The sequence below is a fragment of the Odontomachus brunneus genome, unplaced genomic scaffold (genome assembly GCF_010583005.1).
Source record: "Odontomachus brunneus isolate Ranch 3 - 2012 unplaced genomic scaffold, Obru_v1 Obru_scaffold_131, whole genome shotgun sequence".
NCBI lineage: Eukaryota > Metazoa > Arthropoda > Insecta > Hymenoptera > Formicidae > Odontomachus > Odontomachus brunneus.
The window spans coordinates 554,319-575,522 of record NW_022639581.1 but is presented as its reverse complement, the minus strand read 5'-3'; the positions used below and the strand labels follow the sequence as shown (position 1 = coordinate 575,522).

The 21,204-nt window shown below is 38.3% G+C and overlaps 1 protein-coding gene across 1 annotated transcript in view; it reads left to right on the top strand.

The window, feature by feature from the left end:
* The window catches only part of LOC116850019 (dynein heavy chain 2, axonemal-like), a 71,502-nt gene that overhangs the window by 37,231 nt on the left and 13,067 nt on the right, over positions 1 to 21,204 (top strand). The window contains 20 exon segments of the mRNA XM_032827781.1: positions 4,653 to 4,821; positions 5,890 to 6,178; positions 7,676 to 7,813; positions 7,999 to 8,169; positions 8,578 to 8,869; positions 10,497 to 10,588; positions 10,714 to 10,917; positions 11,001 to 11,206; positions 11,543 to 11,728; positions 12,112 to 12,353; positions 12,356 to 12,401; positions 12,403 to 12,579; positions 12,975 to 13,195; positions 14,688 to 14,797; positions 14,882 to 14,997; positions 15,073 to 15,173; positions 16,011 to 16,189; positions 17,314 to 17,613; positions 19,916 to 20,203; positions 20,889 to 21,079. Coding sequence (XP_032683672.1) covers positions 4,653 to 4,821; positions 5,890 to 6,178; positions 7,676 to 7,813; positions 7,999 to 8,169; positions 8,578 to 8,869; positions 10,497 to 10,588; positions 10,714 to 10,917; positions 11,001 to 11,206; positions 11,543 to 11,728; positions 12,112 to 12,353; positions 12,356 to 12,401; positions 12,403 to 12,579; positions 12,975 to 13,195; positions 14,688 to 14,797; positions 14,882 to 14,997; positions 15,073 to 15,173; positions 16,011 to 16,189; positions 17,314 to 17,613; positions 19,916 to 20,203; positions 20,889 to 21,079 — 3,718 coding nt within the window.

The window sequence follows — 21,204 nt, the reverse complement described above, 5'->3', positions numbered from 1 at the left end:
TCCATTTAAAAAAATTAATGTGACCTTGACCTGACCTTCGCTACGCAACCCAAGGTCAAACTGATGTGATCAGTAAATACATCTTTTTAAACGCCACAACTTTTGTCTGAAACATTTTTTTGTAAAACTTATATTTTTCCTGATATTCGGGCGTCCCGGTACTTTCCGAACACCCTGTATATATGCAAAGGAAAAGTTAAAGTAAGAGTTAAAGAAATTGAGAAATAAGTGTAATTATAAATAAATATGAGATAGGTAACAAAGATAATTTTGTCATTTTATAAAGGAATGAAGATTAGAATATATATAAGAAAAGAGAGAAGTACGCTTAGCCTTGGAGAAAAAGAGAAAAGTATTCTTAACCTTGGAAGAAAAGAAGAAGGTATACTCTTAAAGATAGCTCCTTATCGCACCATTCCTCTGCCAACTAGTTGGCTTTACAGTAACTTTCGTTATATAAATCATTGACTTCGAAGGTCTAGTGCGCATAATTGTGCATATTAATTTTGGGTCTTATATTTTTTATATTGCCGAAGCAAAATGTATCCGTCAATATAGTACTATCGATCCATTCTAGATAGAGCTATATTCTTCATATCAAACCCGTGAAATTGAGATTTTGCCGCTAAAGAAAGCCAATATGGCGATTGTGTGTAGCAATCAGAATCATTGATGCTTGAAATTGTGTAAAGTTTTCTTTTTATGAAAAAGAAGAGTAAGAATTAGAATTAGAATAAGAGTACAAATTATTTGTTTCAATTCTACTTAAACTAGATTGATGCCTGAGACTTAAAGTGTTGGGGAGATGCTGAGATACCGACATAATAGTTTTCGTATTTTGTATTGTTTTTCCATTTGATTGTGTAGACTTATACATAATAAAAGTACAAGTATCAATGTATGACGAAGTATTACATATCAGGGTTGTAGAAGTGTCAATTGAATTTTTGTCGATTTAACAATTGATGTGAACAAATATGTTTTAGTTCGACTAATTGACAATTAATCGAGCAAAATCAAACAAAGAATGTTTTATTGACGATCGATTTCAGTGAATTCAATTAAAAACTGTTCAATTGATGGCCGATATAAGCGAAAGAAATCAAGGATCGTTCAATTGTTAATTGGATCTTTAATTCCCTTCATATCAATCGTCAATCGAATGGTTTTTAACTGAATACGTTAAAATTAATCGTTAATTAAACATTTTTCAGTTGATTTTGAAATATTCTCCGATTGAATCTGTTGAAATCAATTGTCAATTAACCCTTTACGGCAAAATAATTAAAAACTACGCAAAAAAAGGTGAGTCGCTCAGCAACCTACCTTTTTCCGCGCAGTTTTTAACTATTTTAATAAATTTTCTGACGTTAAGCACCCGTTTTTTTGTTTTCATAAAATTCCCTTAGTGCATGAATAAGTGTAAAAACAGTAGGCAATCGTAAATTTTTATTTGCATAATTACAAATAAATAGACAAAATGTAAATAGACAAATAAATAGACAAAATATTTGCTTTGTGGAAAAATTAATTTTCTATTAAACTATAATCAATACCAAAACAGGTATTGACTGCAATTTAGGCACTTATTTAGGACAGCCTAAAGTATTTTTTAGAATTTTGTTAGATTTTTCCTCTACTTAATTTGTTTATTATAAATTAATAATGAATAAATTAATAATTAGAAAATATGGAAAAATAAATATTTTCTACTGTAAATCCAAATAAATAGTCTGAATGTCTCTTATAATAGTATCCTGCTATGCGATTTTCTAACTTGACAACAATAACAACAATGTCGTTACGCAGGTATACTACATGGTAGAAAAGTTGCGCAACGACACATCATGCTAGTGACATTGTTGTTAGGAAGTTAGGGCCTCCTGGAGGTTTCTTAGGTCACTGAATCTTAATCTGGTCAAAATTTCTATATTTTTTAAAATCCAAGATAGCGGAATGAATCTTAATGAATCTTAAAATTCTGATTTCTGAATCAGCGAGCAGAGAAATCCCCGAATACAAAATTTCCAGAAATCGGTCTAATAAAATTTGTGACACAAAAAGTTAGATAGTTTTCGATTAAATTGACTTATATGCTCGTGAATTAAACGCAATATAGTTAATTTAAAAAGAAATTAATTAGGGTAAACGGAAAAGATGGCCATAGGCTGTAATTTCTCGAATAATTACAAAATTGTTTGTGTAACCGGTTACAAAGATAATCGATATTTATCATAGTATATGTGCGTACATTTTTCGAAATAGCAAGATTGTAAATATTATGCTATATTTTTATTTTCGACTACTTATAAAATTTCTCATGTATCCACTAAAATTTGCTGTAACGTCGAATAAATTTAGTTAAGCTATCACAATCAACGTTAGATATATGAAGTAGGTATTAATATATAATTATAATAAATATATAATTATATAAATAATTATATATATAATAATATATATAAAATATATAATAAATATATAAATAAATTAATATATAATTAATATAATTATAAATTGTAATACAACATGCATGTTTATTTCACTATTTGTTAATAAATACTGTGGCCGTCTCTTACTCACATTTTGGGTAAGATAGCCCACTATCATTCTATGAACATTTATAAAACGAAAGTCGTTATGTTTCAAAAATTACTTTCGATATTACAGTAATTAAATCTTATACGCAATATGTTTTGATCAAAAAATTGCATTTAAAATTTAAATTTTGTAATAGAAGTTTCTTTTTTATACGTGTATTATATTTTTCACAAATAATAAGTATTAAATATCTTATATTAAAATAAATATGTTAAATTATGTTTTTTTCATTATTTTATAAAATAATAGGTACAGAAACTTGAACATAAAATATGTATAGGTCATTTATTCCTTTACAGCCATCTTATCTGAAAAATTTAGGTGAGATGGTCAGTGCTCATGTTTTGATATTTTTGTAATAAATAATTTTCCTGAAGTATTTTCCTTTTAACTCCGATGGTATTATGTGCTGTAGGCTTCAGTGAAGTAATGTGCCAAACGCTATTAAAAAATAACAATAAGAAATGTATCTTTTTTTGCATTTTAAAAAAGTATAGCCATCTTATCCGAGTTTACGCTACTCGCAACTCTGCTCCATATTACACAAAAGAGAAATATATTTAAGTAAGGAAAAGGCATTTTTATTTTTGATGTAACATGGGCTGCGTCGCCATACATTTGCATGAACATTTGCAATTCTATACAACCAAATAGGAAAACAGTGCAAAATACGAAGACTACATTATGTCGGTGTCCCCTTGAGTACTCTCGACCAAGAGTCCGAACCGCAAAGTCGAGGATGCTCAATTGGATCATGAAGATACGCGCGGCGCGACCGCCGCGTCCCCGCAATAAATAAACAACGAGACGCGGAAACGGAAATGTTCAGGAAGACAGGCGGGGAAAGTTGGCGGGACCAAAATGTAAAAAGTTAAATCGCGCCCCGGCGACTCAAGCATGAGAGCGTACGTACGCTCGCGGAGTTTTTCAAAGTTGAATTAATCACATTCCGGCGCGGCACGCGCCGATTCACGTGCGCCGTGGAGTTGGTCCCCTCGAATTCGCCGCAAAACGTTTCGCGCGCGCGTAGTTAGGAAGTTCGCGCGAATGCAATTTCGCGCACGGCGCACGTCGGTTGTAATATCGCGAATGCGCGGCGATATAACTCGATGCAATAAGCGACGACGATTGACAATGCGACGCGATCTCGACGGGTGACCCTTCACAAGGCTTGAAAGGGCAGCAGGAGGGGGAGGGTTAATATCATCAAAGGTCGAGCGCGCGGAGTCGCGACGGAACGTGGCGCGCGCGGGCGATATCCGGCGTCGCTACTTAACGCGGTATCGATTTAATCGCGATAAAAGGCCACCGCCGCCGCCGCCCACGCCGCGCTCTAATTTATAGACGGCGATTGCCATCTCGATACATTTGTCCGCTCCCCCGCGGGCCGGGGAATTTGTCTTGCGGAAAGAAGACAACGCGCGCCCCACTTTCCGCGGTGTTCCCGTCCTGCAGGAATCTCAATCTTCCGTTAACCCCCCTTCCTTCCTTATCCACCACCCGAGGCACCCTTCGCCCTCAGGGGCGGAGGATGGCCGCGCCGTTCTCCGTCTCGAGAGTAGACGCATTAAATCGCAAACTGTGCCGGGCCATATACACACTCTGATGTATTCCTCGAATCGAATGCCAGATTGCAGCTGTGTTCTCCGCCTGATGGGCGAGATATTTGACCGGTACGCGTCGTATCGTAAATTGCACGAGGGTCTCTCGGGCATGTGCGAGGAACGTAATCTCCGCATTCTGCGTTAATAAAAACGCGGTAATGCGCGCGCGCGTATCCGCAGCCCCTCGGAGACATACCTGAAACGTATCGCGTGAAATTACGATAATTGGTCGCACGGCAACTCGCGTCACGCAATCACGTGTTTGCGCGATCACGCAAAGTACTACTTCGCCGCGGCCCGTTAATTTTCTATTCTCGGGGCCGCGCGTGTCGAGTATCGGCGTGCATTGGATCATGAAATAACTCTCTTTTGCGCGTTTATCCCGCGACAGATGTTACATCACGCTGACAACGGCTCTTCATTTATATCGCGGCGGGAGCCCGAAAGGGCCTGCGGGCACTGGGAAAACTGAAACGATAAAGGACCTCGGTAAAGCGCTCGGCCTCAACGTGATCGTGCAGAACTGCTCGGAAGGATTGGACTACAAAAGTACGGGTAGATTATTCTGCGGCCTGGCACAATCCGGCGCCTGGGGATGCTTCGACGAATTTAATCGGTGAACAACCTTTGAGATTCGAATACCGTACACACGCGTAGATGCGCGAACTTTCAGGTCGAATTGAATAAAAGAAAGGATCTGCAAGTGTTGCGCGTCAAGCCTTGGATATATTTTAGAATAGCCAAACATAAAAGATACGTATTTTTTCTTTTTTTATAAATAGTTTTTATAAATAGTTTAGCAAAAAAAGTTGCTCTGCAACTCTTATAAAATATGTAAATCTGATTGGTATGAACCCTTAAATTCAGACAAAATCAAGAGCATACATCAATTATATTCACGAATTTTGCAGCAGTTGCAAAGCAGTTTTCTCTGCTGGACGCAACCAATGTTATCTCACACGTTTAGGAATTGATATAACCCATCGAATTCCATGCGTTTAATTATGACCAAATACGTATAGTACATTTAAAACTTAAAGATACATAAAATATCGTTTTTTTTTAACAAAAGTTTGTTTCATGTACTTTATAATCCCGTAGTATAATTTTTCAAAATATTTCGTATTTCTCAACACACGCTCATACCTCGTCTATTCTGACGAATCATAGGTTTGCATAAAATTCAGTAAACATTTTTATAAATTTTTTATAGAGATTAATTGGAATTTTATATCGCATTCAGCCGTCCGTAACAAAATCACATTTTGAAATCATATTTTAGCGATACGAATGCCGCGCTGCAAGTAGATACAGACAGATTCACGCGCCATACAGTACGCGAACGTACGCGAGCTGGGCTGACCATATACGCGTCCGCGACTACTTACAGCTGATCGAGAGCAACGATAGATCTTCACTCGATCTTCGTTCATATAAACACGTCATTGACGATTGTACAAATTAAACATTGCTTAACAGACATAAGAGAAACACTTCACGCACATTCACCGTTTATTCATTGTATATAATAAAACGTACGTGATTTTGTACGTAATATTGTGCGGAGCTAATTAATTTCCCAAATGACTCTCTGTAGCTTTGTTGCACGACGCGAGAGAAAGCCGGCTCGGGGAGAAGCTGTAAATAGCGCAGTCTCTGAACAGACTTTTTTTCCCAATCGCAGGATTAACGTCGAGGTGTTATCGGTAGTGGCGCAACAGATACTATCGATACTGACCGCCCTCGCCCAGAGACTCACGAAATTCATTTTCGACGGCGCCGAGATAGCCCTGGTACACACCTGCGGCATCTTCATCACAATGAATCCTGGTTACGCCGGGCGTACCGAACTTCCGGACAATTTAAAGTCCATGTTCCGGCCAATCTCGATGATGGTGCCGGACAGCAGCATGATTGCCGAAATCAGCCTGTTTGGCGAAGGATTCCAAAACACGCGCACGTTGGCCAGGAAGGTCGGCTACATACGAATATCATAACAACAGATACGAGTGATTTATTATCTTTACACCGTAACGCCGATGTTACAAACCACAATTTAACCGCGACACTTTGCATCTTGACATTTACAGAATGATTTATATCTTTGTACTTTTTTGTGTCCCTCAAGACATCGAAAATCTGTAGGTGATTAATTTTTTTTTTTTATTTAAAAAATTAGATTACGTCGGTTTTGTAATCCAATCGAAATTCTGCACACATTTTTTATAGAATTGTAAAAGTATCCAATCAAGTCTTTCTCAATTTAATAAAACTATGTTACATATTTTTTTTTCAATTTTTTATATTTTTGTTATGAAGAGTCGTTCTTTAACCTGAATCTTTCAAATTTGCAGAATACGAATATAATCTTAAGAACTGTCCATTATGTTAAATTTCCGAAAAAAATAGAGATTTAAACTCCCAAGAAATGCGTTTTTTACTGTTTTTTAAACTGGTAATAACATAAACCATAAGTAACAGCAATTTAGAGGAAGCTTAAAATTGAAGTTTGAATCTTTACCTTTATTTTAAAAAACCTAAAACTTAAAGTGTAATTTTGTAGAAGCCATCTTTATAGGAAAATGAAAAACTGTCACAAAATATAACAAAATAGCTAAATTATTATTCATACCCAACAAATTTCTCGGTAAATTCCTGTTTGAAATCGGCTTAAGAAATAACAAGACTGTAGAAAAAAGTACTCCAATTCATTCATGTTGCACATACCATCTTTGGATAAAATTGAGATTGAAATTATACAAACAATCTAAAATTAAAGATAAAAAATCTATATCCTGCATAATGAGATTCTGATTGCATTTTTGTTATAAAGAAATACAATGAATCTTAATAGAGCAGTTTTCGTAGTTGCTGATTATGAATACCCAGAAATTTGCTGAGTGAGAGATATAATTTTGCTATTTTGTTACGCAAAGTGACATTGCTTCATCCCCCTGTGAGAGTGGCTTCTACAAAGTTGCACTTTAAGTTCCTGACTTTTTAAAATGGAGATGAAGATTCAAGCACTAGTTTCAGGTCCTTTCGAAGTTGCTAGCACGTTTGGTTCATGCGTTGCGAATTTGTGAAAATGGCCAAAAACACATTTTGGAGAGTTTAAATCTCTATTTTTTCGGAAACATTACGTAATGGTTTTTCGTGATTACATTCGTATTCAGCACAGCCGATTTACTAAAGAACGATTCTTCACGACAAAAGTGCAAAATCTTATAACACAAGGTAATTAATTTAAACAAATATGTTCCAATTTGACTAATGGACTAATTGATTCGAGCAAAATCAATCGAGGAATGTTTCATTAACGATTAATCAGTCAATTGAATTGGTTGAAGTCAATTGTCGATTAAATGGTCCCCAATCGAATTGGTTCATACTCTAATCATCAGTTAGATACGACAATTAATTAAAAATATAATTAATTACTATTCGCAACTCTGTTTTTATCCTTGTAGATCTTTACATTGTACTCACTTGCCCAGCAGCAGCTTAGCAAGCAATGCCACTACGATTTCGGTTTGCGAGGTATAGTAACACTGACCCGCTACGCCGGGAAAAAGAAGAGATTGTACCCCACCGTGCCTGATGAGGAGGTGACTGTTAACAAGCAATGATCTAATTTGCACGAAAGATTTTTTTCGTCAACGACACTCTACGAACGAGAACACAGTTCTCGAGTCACTCGCAATGTTTCGCGCTCGGGCATTTGCTTTTGAATTCGCTTAGAAACTACGACTATTTGCGGGAACTCGCATCAGCCAAGCTGAATTACTCCCAGGTCGTTATTCTTGCCATGAGAGATATGAACGTCGCTAAACTCACCTCAGACGACCTGCCGTTGTTCCTCAATATCGTCACGGATCTTTTCCCCCACGTGGACGTTCCGAGCGTGGATTACGCGGAAATGATCGGTTATATAACCAACGAGGCAATCAAGCTGAAGCTGCAGGTGATTTACTGGGGGAAAGATATAAATGTAACGCCCCCGTATTGAGATCCGAGCTCGCTCAGTAAGGTATCAGCGTTCCCGTTCTCTTTTCCCTTTCATATAAGAATAGTAAGTATCTCTCGAGTCCAGGAGGAGGAGGAGGAGGAGGAGGAGAGTATTTATCGAGAAGTTATTCACGCCAATTCGACTTATAAATATTAATTCGCGCGTATTAAACTTCACCGCTATCCGCTTCAGCACGCCGTAGCGCCGCACCGTTCTTCTTAGAATTTCATCTCCGGCTTTAGCGGAAATAGTTATAGAAATCGTTTCACACGCCGGATGGATGGATAGATAGATGGATCGATGGTTCTCGGGTCGCCCAGCTATCTCGGGATTAATTAATCGCTCGTATCATCCATATCGCAGCCGATTCCCATGATTATCGCGAAAGTCATCGAGCTGTACGAGACGAAGGGCTCACGTCACTCAACGATGATCGTCGGCGCGTCCAACACCGCGAAAACCGCGACGTGGAAGATCCTGCAGAACACGATGACGACAATGAAGAGCGATGGAAAGCCGGGCTTCAACACCGTTCACGTACATCCCATTAATCCTAAGGCACTGAGTCTCGGTGAACTCTACGGCGAGTACAATCTTTCCACCGGAGAATGGCACGACGGAGTGATATCGTCCATCATGCGGAAAACTTGTTCCGGTAAGCCGCTTGATTGATAACGAAGTAATATATGCGGTATAATAAGCATGTGTCGCACACGACCGTTGGTGCGTTCGTGAGCTGCGTTTATTTCCGCCATAAATTTTTTAATGCATACGATATTCGAAAGAATATCCCCTCGAACGTTCCCATTGAAGTAAGATGTAGAAGTTGCACGGTTAATAAATGTCGCAAGCTTCAGAGGAGAGCGGGACTAAATGTCTATATTTTAGAATTTCGAAGTTACAAATTCTCAGGCAACTGATTGTTATGATTGACTGTATGATAGAGGCAATTTTTCTCTATATATTTAATGCCTGCCATGATCCTGTTAACCATATAATTTATTTTACAATAACCAAAATACGAACAAGCAGCAACATAGCCATTTTATCCTGGTACCAAGTTCAGTTGCTCAATAAGATAAGAATATCATGTATAAATTATGTATCCTGATTAATATTGGGAGTACAAATTAGTTCGGTCCGTTTTCAAAAGATAGCTCTGGCTGTTATAAATGTTTCATAGTAACAGCTGATTTCGGTGGTCTCAGAGAGGTTAGACATCTGTCAATAATATTCAGTTTATATCGCTTTGAGTTTCATACAAAACCCCTGTTTTTTACTGTGTTGAATATGTCAAATTTTGTGTTAACTAAGCAGCATTTGCGGGAGGTTTTAGTTTTCTGCTTTAATTGGAAGAAAAGTGCAGCTGAAGCGCATCGAATGCTTGTAGAAGTTTATGGTGACAATGCTCCAACTGATAAATCATGTAGGGAATGGTTTCGACGTTTCAAGAATGGTGATTTCAGCGTTGAAGACAAGCCTCGCTCTGGACAGCCAAAAAAATTCGAAGACAAAGAATTGGAGGCATTACTCGATGAAGATCCGAGTCAAACGCAAAAGGAGCTTGCAGAATCATTGGGAGTTGATTCGTTTGAGCCGTGCATTACGAGAAAAACGGCCGGAATACGAGCAAAGACATGACAAAGTTATTCTTCTGCATGATAACGCTCAGCCTCATGTCGCAAAAGTCGTAAAAAATTATTTGGAAACGCTCAAGTGGGATATTTTACCGCACCCGCCGTATTCGCCGGACATTGCTCCTTCTGATTACTGGTTGTTCCGACGGATGCAGGTCACCGGTTCACTTCTTTCGCAAAAATCGAAAATTGGCTCCTAACTTGGATCGCCTCAAAAGACGAGACATTTTTTCGAGATGGAATTCGAAAATTGCCTGAGAGGTGGGAAAAAGTAGTAGCCAGCGATGGACAATACTTTGATTAATCTGTTCATTCATTTTGTTCTGAAATAAATGCATTTTTGACCACAAAAAAACGGACCGAACTAATTTGTACTCCCAATATTAATGTTAAAAAATTCAGGCCTATAGTTGTGCAGCTAAAATTTTGACTCAAATACGTGTGTAATCAATGTGTAATATGTACAATATTTCCACGTGACATTTCTGAAGTGATTATCCGAGGAATTAACGCGATCAGCATTTACATATAATAGACAAAGTAGGAGAAGAGAATACGAGCGCGATCGTTAGAGCTCGCCTCTCGCCAACGCAATTTATGCCACGAAAGCACGTCATGCTATAAGGCCGAACGCTCTTTTGACAGAGGATACCGCCGATGAAAAGTGGATCCTCTTTGACGGACCCGTGGACGTTGATTGGGTTGAGAACATGAACAGTGTCATGGATGACAACAAGGTATACTTCGTCCATCTGTTGCACCTGTTTGCCTCTTCTCGAACTAGAGTTCCACAAAGCTGGCTAGCTGGCGGGCTGGCTGGTTGGTTAGCCTGTCTGAAAACCTAAAATCGTTACGTTTCAAGGTACTGACGCTGATAAATAACGACCGTATCACCATGCCCGACCAAGTGTCGTTGCTCTTCGAGGTGCAAGACCTGGCCGTCGCCTCGCCAGCGACTGTCTCCAGAACGGGGATGGTTTACAACGATTACAAGAACCTCGGCTGGCGTCCGTACGTCGACTCGTGGCTGCAGAAGTACGACGTGACACTCGAATTCGTTGAGGAGGTGAGCGAAGCTTCTTTGCCCGAGACAAGCGAGCGAACGAGCGAGCCAACAACAGGTCATACAGTTCATTGCTTTTCAATCAGATGAATCAGCTGTTCGGGAGCCACGTTAACGACGTGCTGGAATATAAACGGCAATACTGCGACGAGATCGTGCCCGTGCCCGAACTGAATGCCGTTCAGTCGCTCTGCAAATTGCTCGAGGTGTTCGCGACACCGCAAAACGGCGTGGAGTTGGGCGAAGACCGCGACGCTTACTCCGTCATATGCAAGATGTGGTTTTTCTTCTGGTACGTATATTCACTCGTGCACGCGCGTATACGAGATTCACGCGCATCTCGATTTCGCGAATTTTGAGACCCGACAATCGCCACCCGCCAAATCCGCCGGGCTGGCTCGTAGGTGACGGTCTAATTCGCAAGGAGGCTAACTCTCGCGCACCCGACCGCAACCGAGATTCGAATACTAGCCGCCACCTCGAGGCACTTCCAAGTAATGCTAATACCGTAGTTCTCTTGCTCTCCAGCGGTTCGCAAGTCGTATTAAACTATAAGTTCCGGGCTAATGACATGCTAATGGCTGGTCGAGAGCGCGAGACAACTACATTCGGCATTGCAACGTTGTAGCATGATATGGTCACTGTGCGCCGCGGTCACCGAGGAAGGTCGTCAGAAGATGGATAATTTCATAAGGGAGATCGAGAGCTCCTTTCCGTTACGCGACACGGTGTACGAGTATTTCGTGGAGCCACGTTTGCGTACTTTCATCTCGTGGGAGGAGAAATTGTCGCAGACGTGGAAATTTCCGCCCGGGTGAGCACCGTTCATTCAATCATCATTATCATCATCGGCCTCGCACGAAATTTCGAGACGAGCATTTTGAAAAAAAGAAAGAAAGGAATCTCTCTCGAAATCGTATCACCTCGCGCGCCGCCTTTGTCGAAAATTGCCGACCTGCGGCCTACCTTAGACGCGCGCTGATTATGCGAGCGAGGATTAGAATATGCCGAACTTCAATTTGCCAAATCCAATATGTCGAGTCGTGTCCATATTCAAATCGAATTATTGCAATCGCGTTCGATCGCATGCATTTTCAAGGGCGAGAGATCAATGATGACTGCTGACAACTTAGACATCCGATCACGCGAGCCTCTTGGAGAGGTCAGCCCTCTCTATATCTTCAGTTTAATTTACAGAACGTCGTTTTACAAGATAATAGTGCCCACTGTGGACACAATACGATACGATTACGTCGTAAGTTCTCTCCTATCGAATGGCTTTCCGGCGCTCGTAGTGGGCCCGGTGGGTACAGGAAAAACGTCCACGGTCCACTTGGTGCTCGAGCACCTGGACGACGTAGAATACGCTGTTCTTCTTGTAAACATGTCGGCGCAAACTACGTCCAACAACGTGCAAGTGAGGCTCTAAACGTATATCAAATGAATAATAGATTCGAGGGCCAAATGAATACTTTATCCGTCGATTCTTGCGTACCAGGATATAATAGAGAGCAGAATGGAGAAACGAACGAAAGGCGTTTACGTTCCCGTGAGCGGCAGGACTATGATCGTGTTTATGGACGACTTCAATATGCCGATGAAGGAGACGTACGGGTCGCAGCCGCCGTTGGAATTGATTCGACAATGGATCGATTACGGATTCTGGTACACTGAGCGGAATTATCCGATAAGAAATTGACGAACAGATATTTCCGATCAAAACACCGATGAATTTTTGTATCCGATCAGAAAACATCCGATGAGAAATATTGGTTCATAATTTTTTGATCGGTTTATCTGATGAAATACCGTTATGATCTGAAGTATCCGATAAAATTTAATCGGATATCCTGATCGGATCTAAAAATTCTTCGGAATTTGATCGGAAATATCCATTTGTTAATCTTTTATAATTTCTCTCAGTGTAACGTTTCCATCTACAAAAGAACAAAGAGATAGATGGTCCAAATGAAATGCGAGAATAAATTCACGATAGAATACGCGTCTAGAATTGATTGTGACAAATGTGTGCGAGAAAAAAGCATCGTTGAAATCGGCAGGTACGATCGCAAGAAGCAAACGAGGAAGCACATTCAGAAGGTGCAGTTGGTGGCAGCGATGGGGCCGCCCGGTGGCGGTCGCAACGTCATCACCGATCGATTGCTCACGCGATTCAACGTCATTAACATGACTTTTCCGGTCGAGAAGCAAATTATGAGGATCTACGGCACAATGTTAAACCAACATCTTTCCGAGTTTTCGCCCGAAGTAAAGGGAATATGTGAGTACAGCAATGTGTTAGGCAATAATCGATCAAAACTTTTATTGACAAATAATCGGCAAATTAGTTCTACAGGCCGATGGGAAAACATTTTTGTACGTAACTCTAATCAGAGTAGATGTCTCTTACATATTGAATTCTTTATTAACAAAGGATAAAAAGTCTCACAAATAGCAAAAATGTTCGTTTGTTAAGAATCTTCGTAATCCCATTGAAATTTTACTAAAATTCTTTTTTATTTTTAATTTTTATTCATTTTTATTTTTTATTTTTAAATTTTACTTTTAAATTTTAATAAAAAAAGTCTAATTTTCTCTCTCTCTGTCAAAATGGCTGGTAAAACAATTTTTTTTTAAATAAGAGACATTTTATTCAATGTCAATATGTATGTGAGAAAGAAGAGTTTTTTTCTAAATTTTTTTTAATCATTGTTAATTTTTATAAATCATTGTACAAATATTTTTCTTTTGTGATCAATTGTTTATAAATCATATTCAAATTTTTACATTTTATTTACAAAAATGCGTTTAAGCGAAAACTATCTTGGATAGATGACATTTTGAACCATCTTTTAGGTGTATATAAAACATTACAATTTAATGGCTATTTATCACATCGTGGTGAAAATAACGTTAATCTCGTAAAGAGGAGATAATAAAAAAAATTTAGAAGTAACCTTTTTTTCACACACATATTGATATTTCATAAAACGTCTATTACGTTTTAAAAAAAAATTGTTTTATCAGCTATTTTAGAAAAAAACTATTGGACCTTTTTATTAAAATTTAAAAATAAAATTTAAAAATATTAAAAATTAAAAAAAGACAATTTTAGTAAAATCTCGACGGAATTTACCACGAAGATTCTTAATGAACAAATATTTTTGCTATTTTGAGATTTTCATTATCCTTTGCTAACAAATAATATTAACAAACAGTTTAATATACTGATTAGAGTAATTTACAAAAATGTTTTCCTGTCAGCCTGTATAATTAATTCGCTGATTATTTTAATCAGTAAAAGTCTTGAAATTTTTTAAATGATAAGGATCTAACGTCATTTTCATCGTGAACCACATAAAGTTATAAAATTTAAACGTGACTTTAAAAAAAAAATGTTTTATCCTCAATTTCAGAAATATGCTTTTTATCACATGAAGACCTAATCATATATAAAATATCATAAATAATTTTATTGATTAATGCAATTAATTGTTAGTTAATATGTAGTCGGTAACATTAAAGTTTAATTATATATATATATACATATAATTATTAATATCACCACACACAATCAATGAAATTGTTTACGAGTTTGTATATGATGATTCATTAATTTTAATTAATGAATTTTAATTAATTAATTTTAATTATTAATTTACTGATTATTCTAATCAAAGAGAATTTTATTTAATTGATACTGGAAATACGGAGAGAGTAAGTATGCCGATCGCGATAATTATGCAAAGCGCAAACGTTCTCACTCCCACCAGCGAATGACATCACGCTGGCCTCGATCAACTTGTACAATCGTGTGATCCAGAAGATGCTTCCGACTCCGACGAGAATGCATTACTTATTCAATCTGAGAGACATCTCGAAGGTAAAAATGGACAAACGACTCGCAACGATCGTACACAAAGACGGAGCCTGGAGCGGATACAAAAATTAGTATCGATTCCGACAGATCTTCCAAGGACTGCTGCGCAGCCATAAGGACTATCAGTATTCGAAGCAGACCTTCCTGCGATTGTGGGTTCACGAGAGTTTCCGAGTTTTCTGCGATCGACTTATTGACGAGAAGTAAGCGCTCAAGAGGCATTAACTTAATTTGGCGTGGGGCTACGAGAAGAAAAAATGCTGAGCAATTTCTTTCAGGGACAGAGAGTGGTTCGTGACTCAGCTGAATGATCAGCTCGGGAAGCACTTTGAGTTGACCTTCCATAACGTCTGTCCGGAGAAAAGATCTCCCATTTTCGGTAAACACGCGCGACTCACCCGCGATTTAATGCATGTTAATGTCACTCACTGCTCGTTATCGTTAGCAATTAGCCATGACACTGACAGTCAATGTGTGCATCAATTATTCGTAGAAATGTAAAATTATGTGAATTTCAAAGTGACAATTACTTACGGTAAAATTACGGTAAGATGGTAATTTATTGGTGAAATCCGTTGTTTTAGATAATTTCATGCACAAATATTCGTGTTTTTCGCACTAATGCATAAGATAAAAAAACATTCTTCTTATATCCTCATAAAATATACATCTGATATGTCTTTCAGATAAAAGGAAGGATCACAATTCACACTTCCTTGAGAATATTAAAGTTTTCATTTCTTAAAATATATTACTAAAAATTTTCAATTATATATCATAGTTTAATCGCTAAAACAGCAAGATAATAAATGAAAATGCTATAAGTCTGTAAGATGATATGAAAAATATAGATTGACTTTAAAAATTTTTTTAAGTTTCTTTAATTACTATATACCTAGTTTCTTAATTACTATATACTATATATAGTATATCAATATACAGTATTAAAATAATTTATGGAAAAGATGAGTTATAAATAAAGTGTCTTACTCATCTTAAAGGCTAAACGCTCCTTTTGAATTTTACACTAAAATTATTTTATGTCTGTAATTTTGTTTTAAATTACCATTTTACCAGCTTTCCAAAATTACCGAGTAAGTTACCGTCACAGATCAAGTCATTTTCATCTCTAGTTGTCAGTTATTTTTCTATTATTGTCGTTATATTGCACGTGACGAATATTAAAGTACGTCCAAATACGAATTAATATCCGCAGGTAGTTTTATGAATGCCTGGAATATATACGAGGAACTGTCAGATATCAGTGCCGTAAGGCGTCACGTGGAGGAACAGATGGATGAGTATAATGCCTCGCCTGGCATGGTGCGCCTCGATCTCATTCTGTTCCGCGACGCAATCGAGCATATATGTCGCATCGTTCGCGTGATATCGCAGGTCGGTGATGCACTCTGCGCGTAACAGTTAACGCTTAACATTTTGCGTCATATATAACAATACGATGATCTCAACACACTTTTTCTAACACGCTCGAAATACTTGCCCGTATCGTGACAATTTTACATCTCGAAATATATCTCATTGTAATTTATTCTGTCTGATGACTCACAGAGTGTGTCTGGTAACTCACAGAGGAGCCGCGATGTACAGGTAAAAATTAGATCAAACTGAACAAAAAAGTCCATTTTCCAAATGATCACGTATATGTTTAGTTATTAATTAAAGAAGGTGTACAGTTTGGTGTACAGTTGTGTGCGTTAATGCACCAATCTTTCTTAATTAATAACTAAACATCTACGTGGTCATTTGGAAAATGGTAGACTTTTTTATTCAGTTTTTTTTCTAATATACGAGCATACAGCGGCAAACGTCACCATCACAGCTCATCTACCGTATGGCACGTAATCATTCACGAATTTTCTTTGATTAATAAGTCAAAATTTTACGTGGTTATTCGCAAAATGTTAGAGGAATTTTTTGTTCAGGTTGATCTAATCTACCTGTACACTGCAGCTGCTCTGTGAATTATCGGACAGCCTGGAGCTACTGAATATCCCGGTGATGAAAATTTTTTTATTCAATTTTTTTTCTAATATACGAGCATACAGCGGCAAACATCACCATCACATCTCATCTACCGTATGGCATGTAATCATTCACGAATCTTCTTTGATTAATAAGTAAAAATTTTACGTGGTTATTTGCAAAATGTTAGAGGAATTTTGTTCAGTTTGATCTAATCAGTTAGATCTACCTGTACGCTGCAGCTGTTCTGTGAATTATCGGACAGCCTGGAGCTACTGGATATCCCGGTGATGAAAATTCAAGTGTTTTAATTTAGTAACAAATTTAATAAATCGTTAATTTAAACGATTAAATTTAAACGATTGATTTAAATGATTTGATTGATTTAAATTGAAATGATAATCTAAGAAGCGAAGCTTCGTCGTCAGCGGGTGTGCAGTTTGCTCATCGTATGTGATATCGATCTACCGCAACCAACACACGCGGGTCAACGTCGACATCATAAATTCGAAGACAGTAATAACGCTTCTCCGCAGCCTCGTGGTAACGTGCTGCTGGTCGGAATCGGCGGTAGCGGTAGACAATCGCTCTCGCGTATTGGCAGTTACATGTGCGATCTGTACACCTATCAAATCGCCGTTACGAAGCAATACAGGGTGCCGGAATTCCGTGAGGATCTCAAGACTCTGTACTCAATGGCCGGGGTGGAGAACAAACCGACCAGTTTCCTCTTCAACGACACCCAGGCAGTGGAGGAGCAGTTTCTAGAGATTGTCAACAATATGCTGAGTACTGGCGAAGTGGCTAATCTCTACAAGAGCGACGAAATGGAGGACGTAAGTCGGTTAATACGTCCCGCGCTGTCGTCTCCATTCGGATTATTATCCATTGTGAATACTGCGTTTTACGCGCGAAAGAGAATCAACGAAATTAAAAAACCGCCAGAAATACCATCCTCGGTTCTTCATCGAATTTATATTCCGACTAACTGTTTCCCCTCATTAAACTCCTCGCGCTACTTTACATTATCCCTTGAAAGTGTGAAAGATACTTTCGTGCACAGAAAAAAAAATTTCGTTGGATTAGCCAAATGTCTGGTGAAATACGAACGAGCCGGAATCCCGATTAAAATTATCATAATTTTTCTGATATTACCTAGTTAACCAGAAATCTTGTTAACTTGAACAGAATTCTAGTAACTTCAAATGGAATTCTGTTTCGTTTACATTTTACCAGATATTTGGTTAATCCCACCAAATTTTTTTTCTCGTATATTATTAAGAACGCAGAAGCGTTTTAACACTAGAATGCTCGTGAACGACAATTCTCAGAAGGAGTCATTTTTATTTGTTGCAATTCTAATATTTTAAAATTCTTTCTGTTTCCCGTTAATCTTACCAATAGTGAATTACCTGTCTTTACTACGAAGATAATTTATAAAATATGGACATTTTATGTATTGCAAACAATTTACAATTTTCATAGTTTCTCCAAACTTATAATTTGATACTATAAAGACGCATCATAATCATTATGCTTACTCTAGTCCTTTATAATTAGTACATGCAGAAAATATATTAAAAACATTAAAATTATATTTTACTTTTACAATATTTTTTGTAAAAGACACTTGACTATACTGAAATCGTATAATATAAATTACTATAGAAATAATAAATTTTTGACAACCTGGTACAATATATTCAACAAATATATTCAAGGAATATACAAAAACAAATATATTCAAGGAATTACAACAATTTCATAATAAAAAGTCAAACGTGCCTAACATTTTTAAGCAAATACATCATAATCTGGATTATAATTCTGTACAAGATTACAAAAATTATGTTGTAATTTTTAGTATAATATTTTATGCGTATTTAAAAAGACAGGTAAATGAACACAGAATAGAATATAAACTTTATTGTGATTGGAAAACTTTAAAATCTCTTAAATAATAATATGTATACTATTCTTAAAATAATTAAATATTCAAATGACTCTCTTGGACATCCGAGGTAAATTATAAAATAATTTATCACAATATCGTCGATCTTTCAGCGTGTTCTACTTTAAAAATAACTAAAAGTCACGAGAGATATATTTCCTAAACCACGAGGAACAGAAATAGTGACAACAAAAAGAGCCAAATGTAATTGATAGTCCATCAGGCATTCTAGTGTCAACGAACGTCTAGCACGAACGCTTGCACCGGATATCGGACGTGCTTTCAGTACGATCAGTCAAGGATGATTCTGCTGATAATCGCAAACTGTGTGAAAGGAGCGTATTACCGAACTGATAAACGAGCCGTGCGAATGAGGAGTTTGCATGTATTGGGAATTTAACGCAAAGTTTGTCCCTTTGAAGCACAGGACCCTCAAAATTTGCATTCTAATAAAATATTTATGTCACATATTTAGGATGACAACCCAAGAGATGATTCCCTCAAAATTCTAATTGCATTCTAATAAAATATTCATGTCACATGTCTAGGATGACAACCCAAGGATGACATTCCTTTTGAAATTAATTTTTTCTATTTTCCTCTATTTTATTTCCTTATTATATATATATATATATATATATATATATATATATATATATATATAATAAGGAAATAAAATAGAGGAAAATAGAAAAAATTAATTTCAAAAGGAATGTCATCCTTGGGTTGTCATCCTAGACATGTGACATGAATATTTTATTAGAATGCAATTAGAATTTTGAGGGAATCATCTCTTGGGTTGTCATCCTAAATATGTCATTCAAATATATATATAATATATTTCCTTATTATATTATATATATATTTCTTATTACATTCTCTATTATTAAAACCAGTAGAGTGTGTCACTGTGTACAAGCTGAGCGGTGGTTTCGTCGTGAGATCACTATGTCTGAAGTTATGATAGGTGATGTCACGATGAAAGCACTGTGCTACCTAGGGTTAAGAAACGCGAGAGAAACCGAATGTAATGGGCACACAGCTCGGACACTCCTCGAGCGCCTTTGCGCCGCCATAAATCGCGCTTTTGTGCGACGAGAGATTCGGCGAAAATAAAATCAATGCAGAAGCGAGCGCGTATCTCGCGGGGGGAGGAGGGTACTGATGTATGCCGCGCGTTTTCGCAGATTAAAAACAGACTAACAAAGGAAGTAACGAAGGCTGGAAAGGTACCAACGGCCGAGACGGTGTACTCCTTCCTGATGGAGAGGGCGCGTGCCAATATGCATTTGATCCTGTGCATGAGCCCGATCGGCGATGCCTTCAGGAACAGATTACGGCAGTACCCTGCCCTGATCAATTGCACGACCATCGATTGGTTTCTGGAATGGCCGAGAGAAGCTCTCCTCGAAGTTGGCAACAAGTTCCTCATGAATCTCAATCTGACGCTCACTATCACCGGCGAAAATAAAGTGGTGGGTACGCCCTTCCCCTTTCCGCGCGATCGATTCCATTCGATTCGATTCTTACGATCAACGCGCGTTTCCTACCACCAATCTTCCACCCCCATTGCCACCCCCCGCCGCCTTCTTGCCGACCATTTCGGAGAATCCGATTATTTTCCCATCTACGGTTTGCCTCACTCCGCCCGATGATACGGTCGTCTGCCGCATTTCTCCTTCCCGTCCGTCGGGATTGCTCGGCCGACTTCCGCGAGAAAGAGAGAGATAGAAAAAATGCATTCGATATTCATAATTTGTTTGTCGTTGTGCCGCAAAATCGCGCGAACCGACACCGGACAGACTCGAACGGACCTTTATTTTTTTATTGTTGACAAATTCGAGCACGAGAATGCATTTTCAACGCGACACCGACGAATACTCATCCGAATACTCGCGTAATATTTTTGCACGAGTCGCTTATTATTATTCATACAGCTTTGAATTTTAACGCAACGCGATCCTCAATGGCATTACGTCCACGAGGAATCGCCGTTAATTTCGGCATAAGCGATAAATGCGCTTTGCATGTTACCCGTTTCATTACGTATATACCGCGCGCAAAGCAAGGACGGTCGCGCTACGTACAGCACATAGCCGGTTAAAAAATTTACACTGCTGCCATAACGAACGAGCGGTACGAGAATGCGCTTTTCTGCAGGAACCGCGGCAATCCGCGACGGCCATTCCATTGCCGCCGCTGCAGGACCGAATGCGCGATGGAATTGCAGCATCATTCTCTTTGATCCACGACACGGTGTCCCGGTACTCTCGCCGAATGGCCGCTGAAATGAAGCGTCACAATTACGTGACTCCCGTGAATTTCGTCGAGCTGGTGGCCGGCTATAAAGTGTAAGAATCGAACGTATGCGCGATCACGAGACACCTCGCGCGACCCACAAAGGGAGAATCGTACACGTGCGGCGCGTGACGATTCGCCCCGGCGTGTTTACCACGATTCTCCCCCTCCCCTCTCC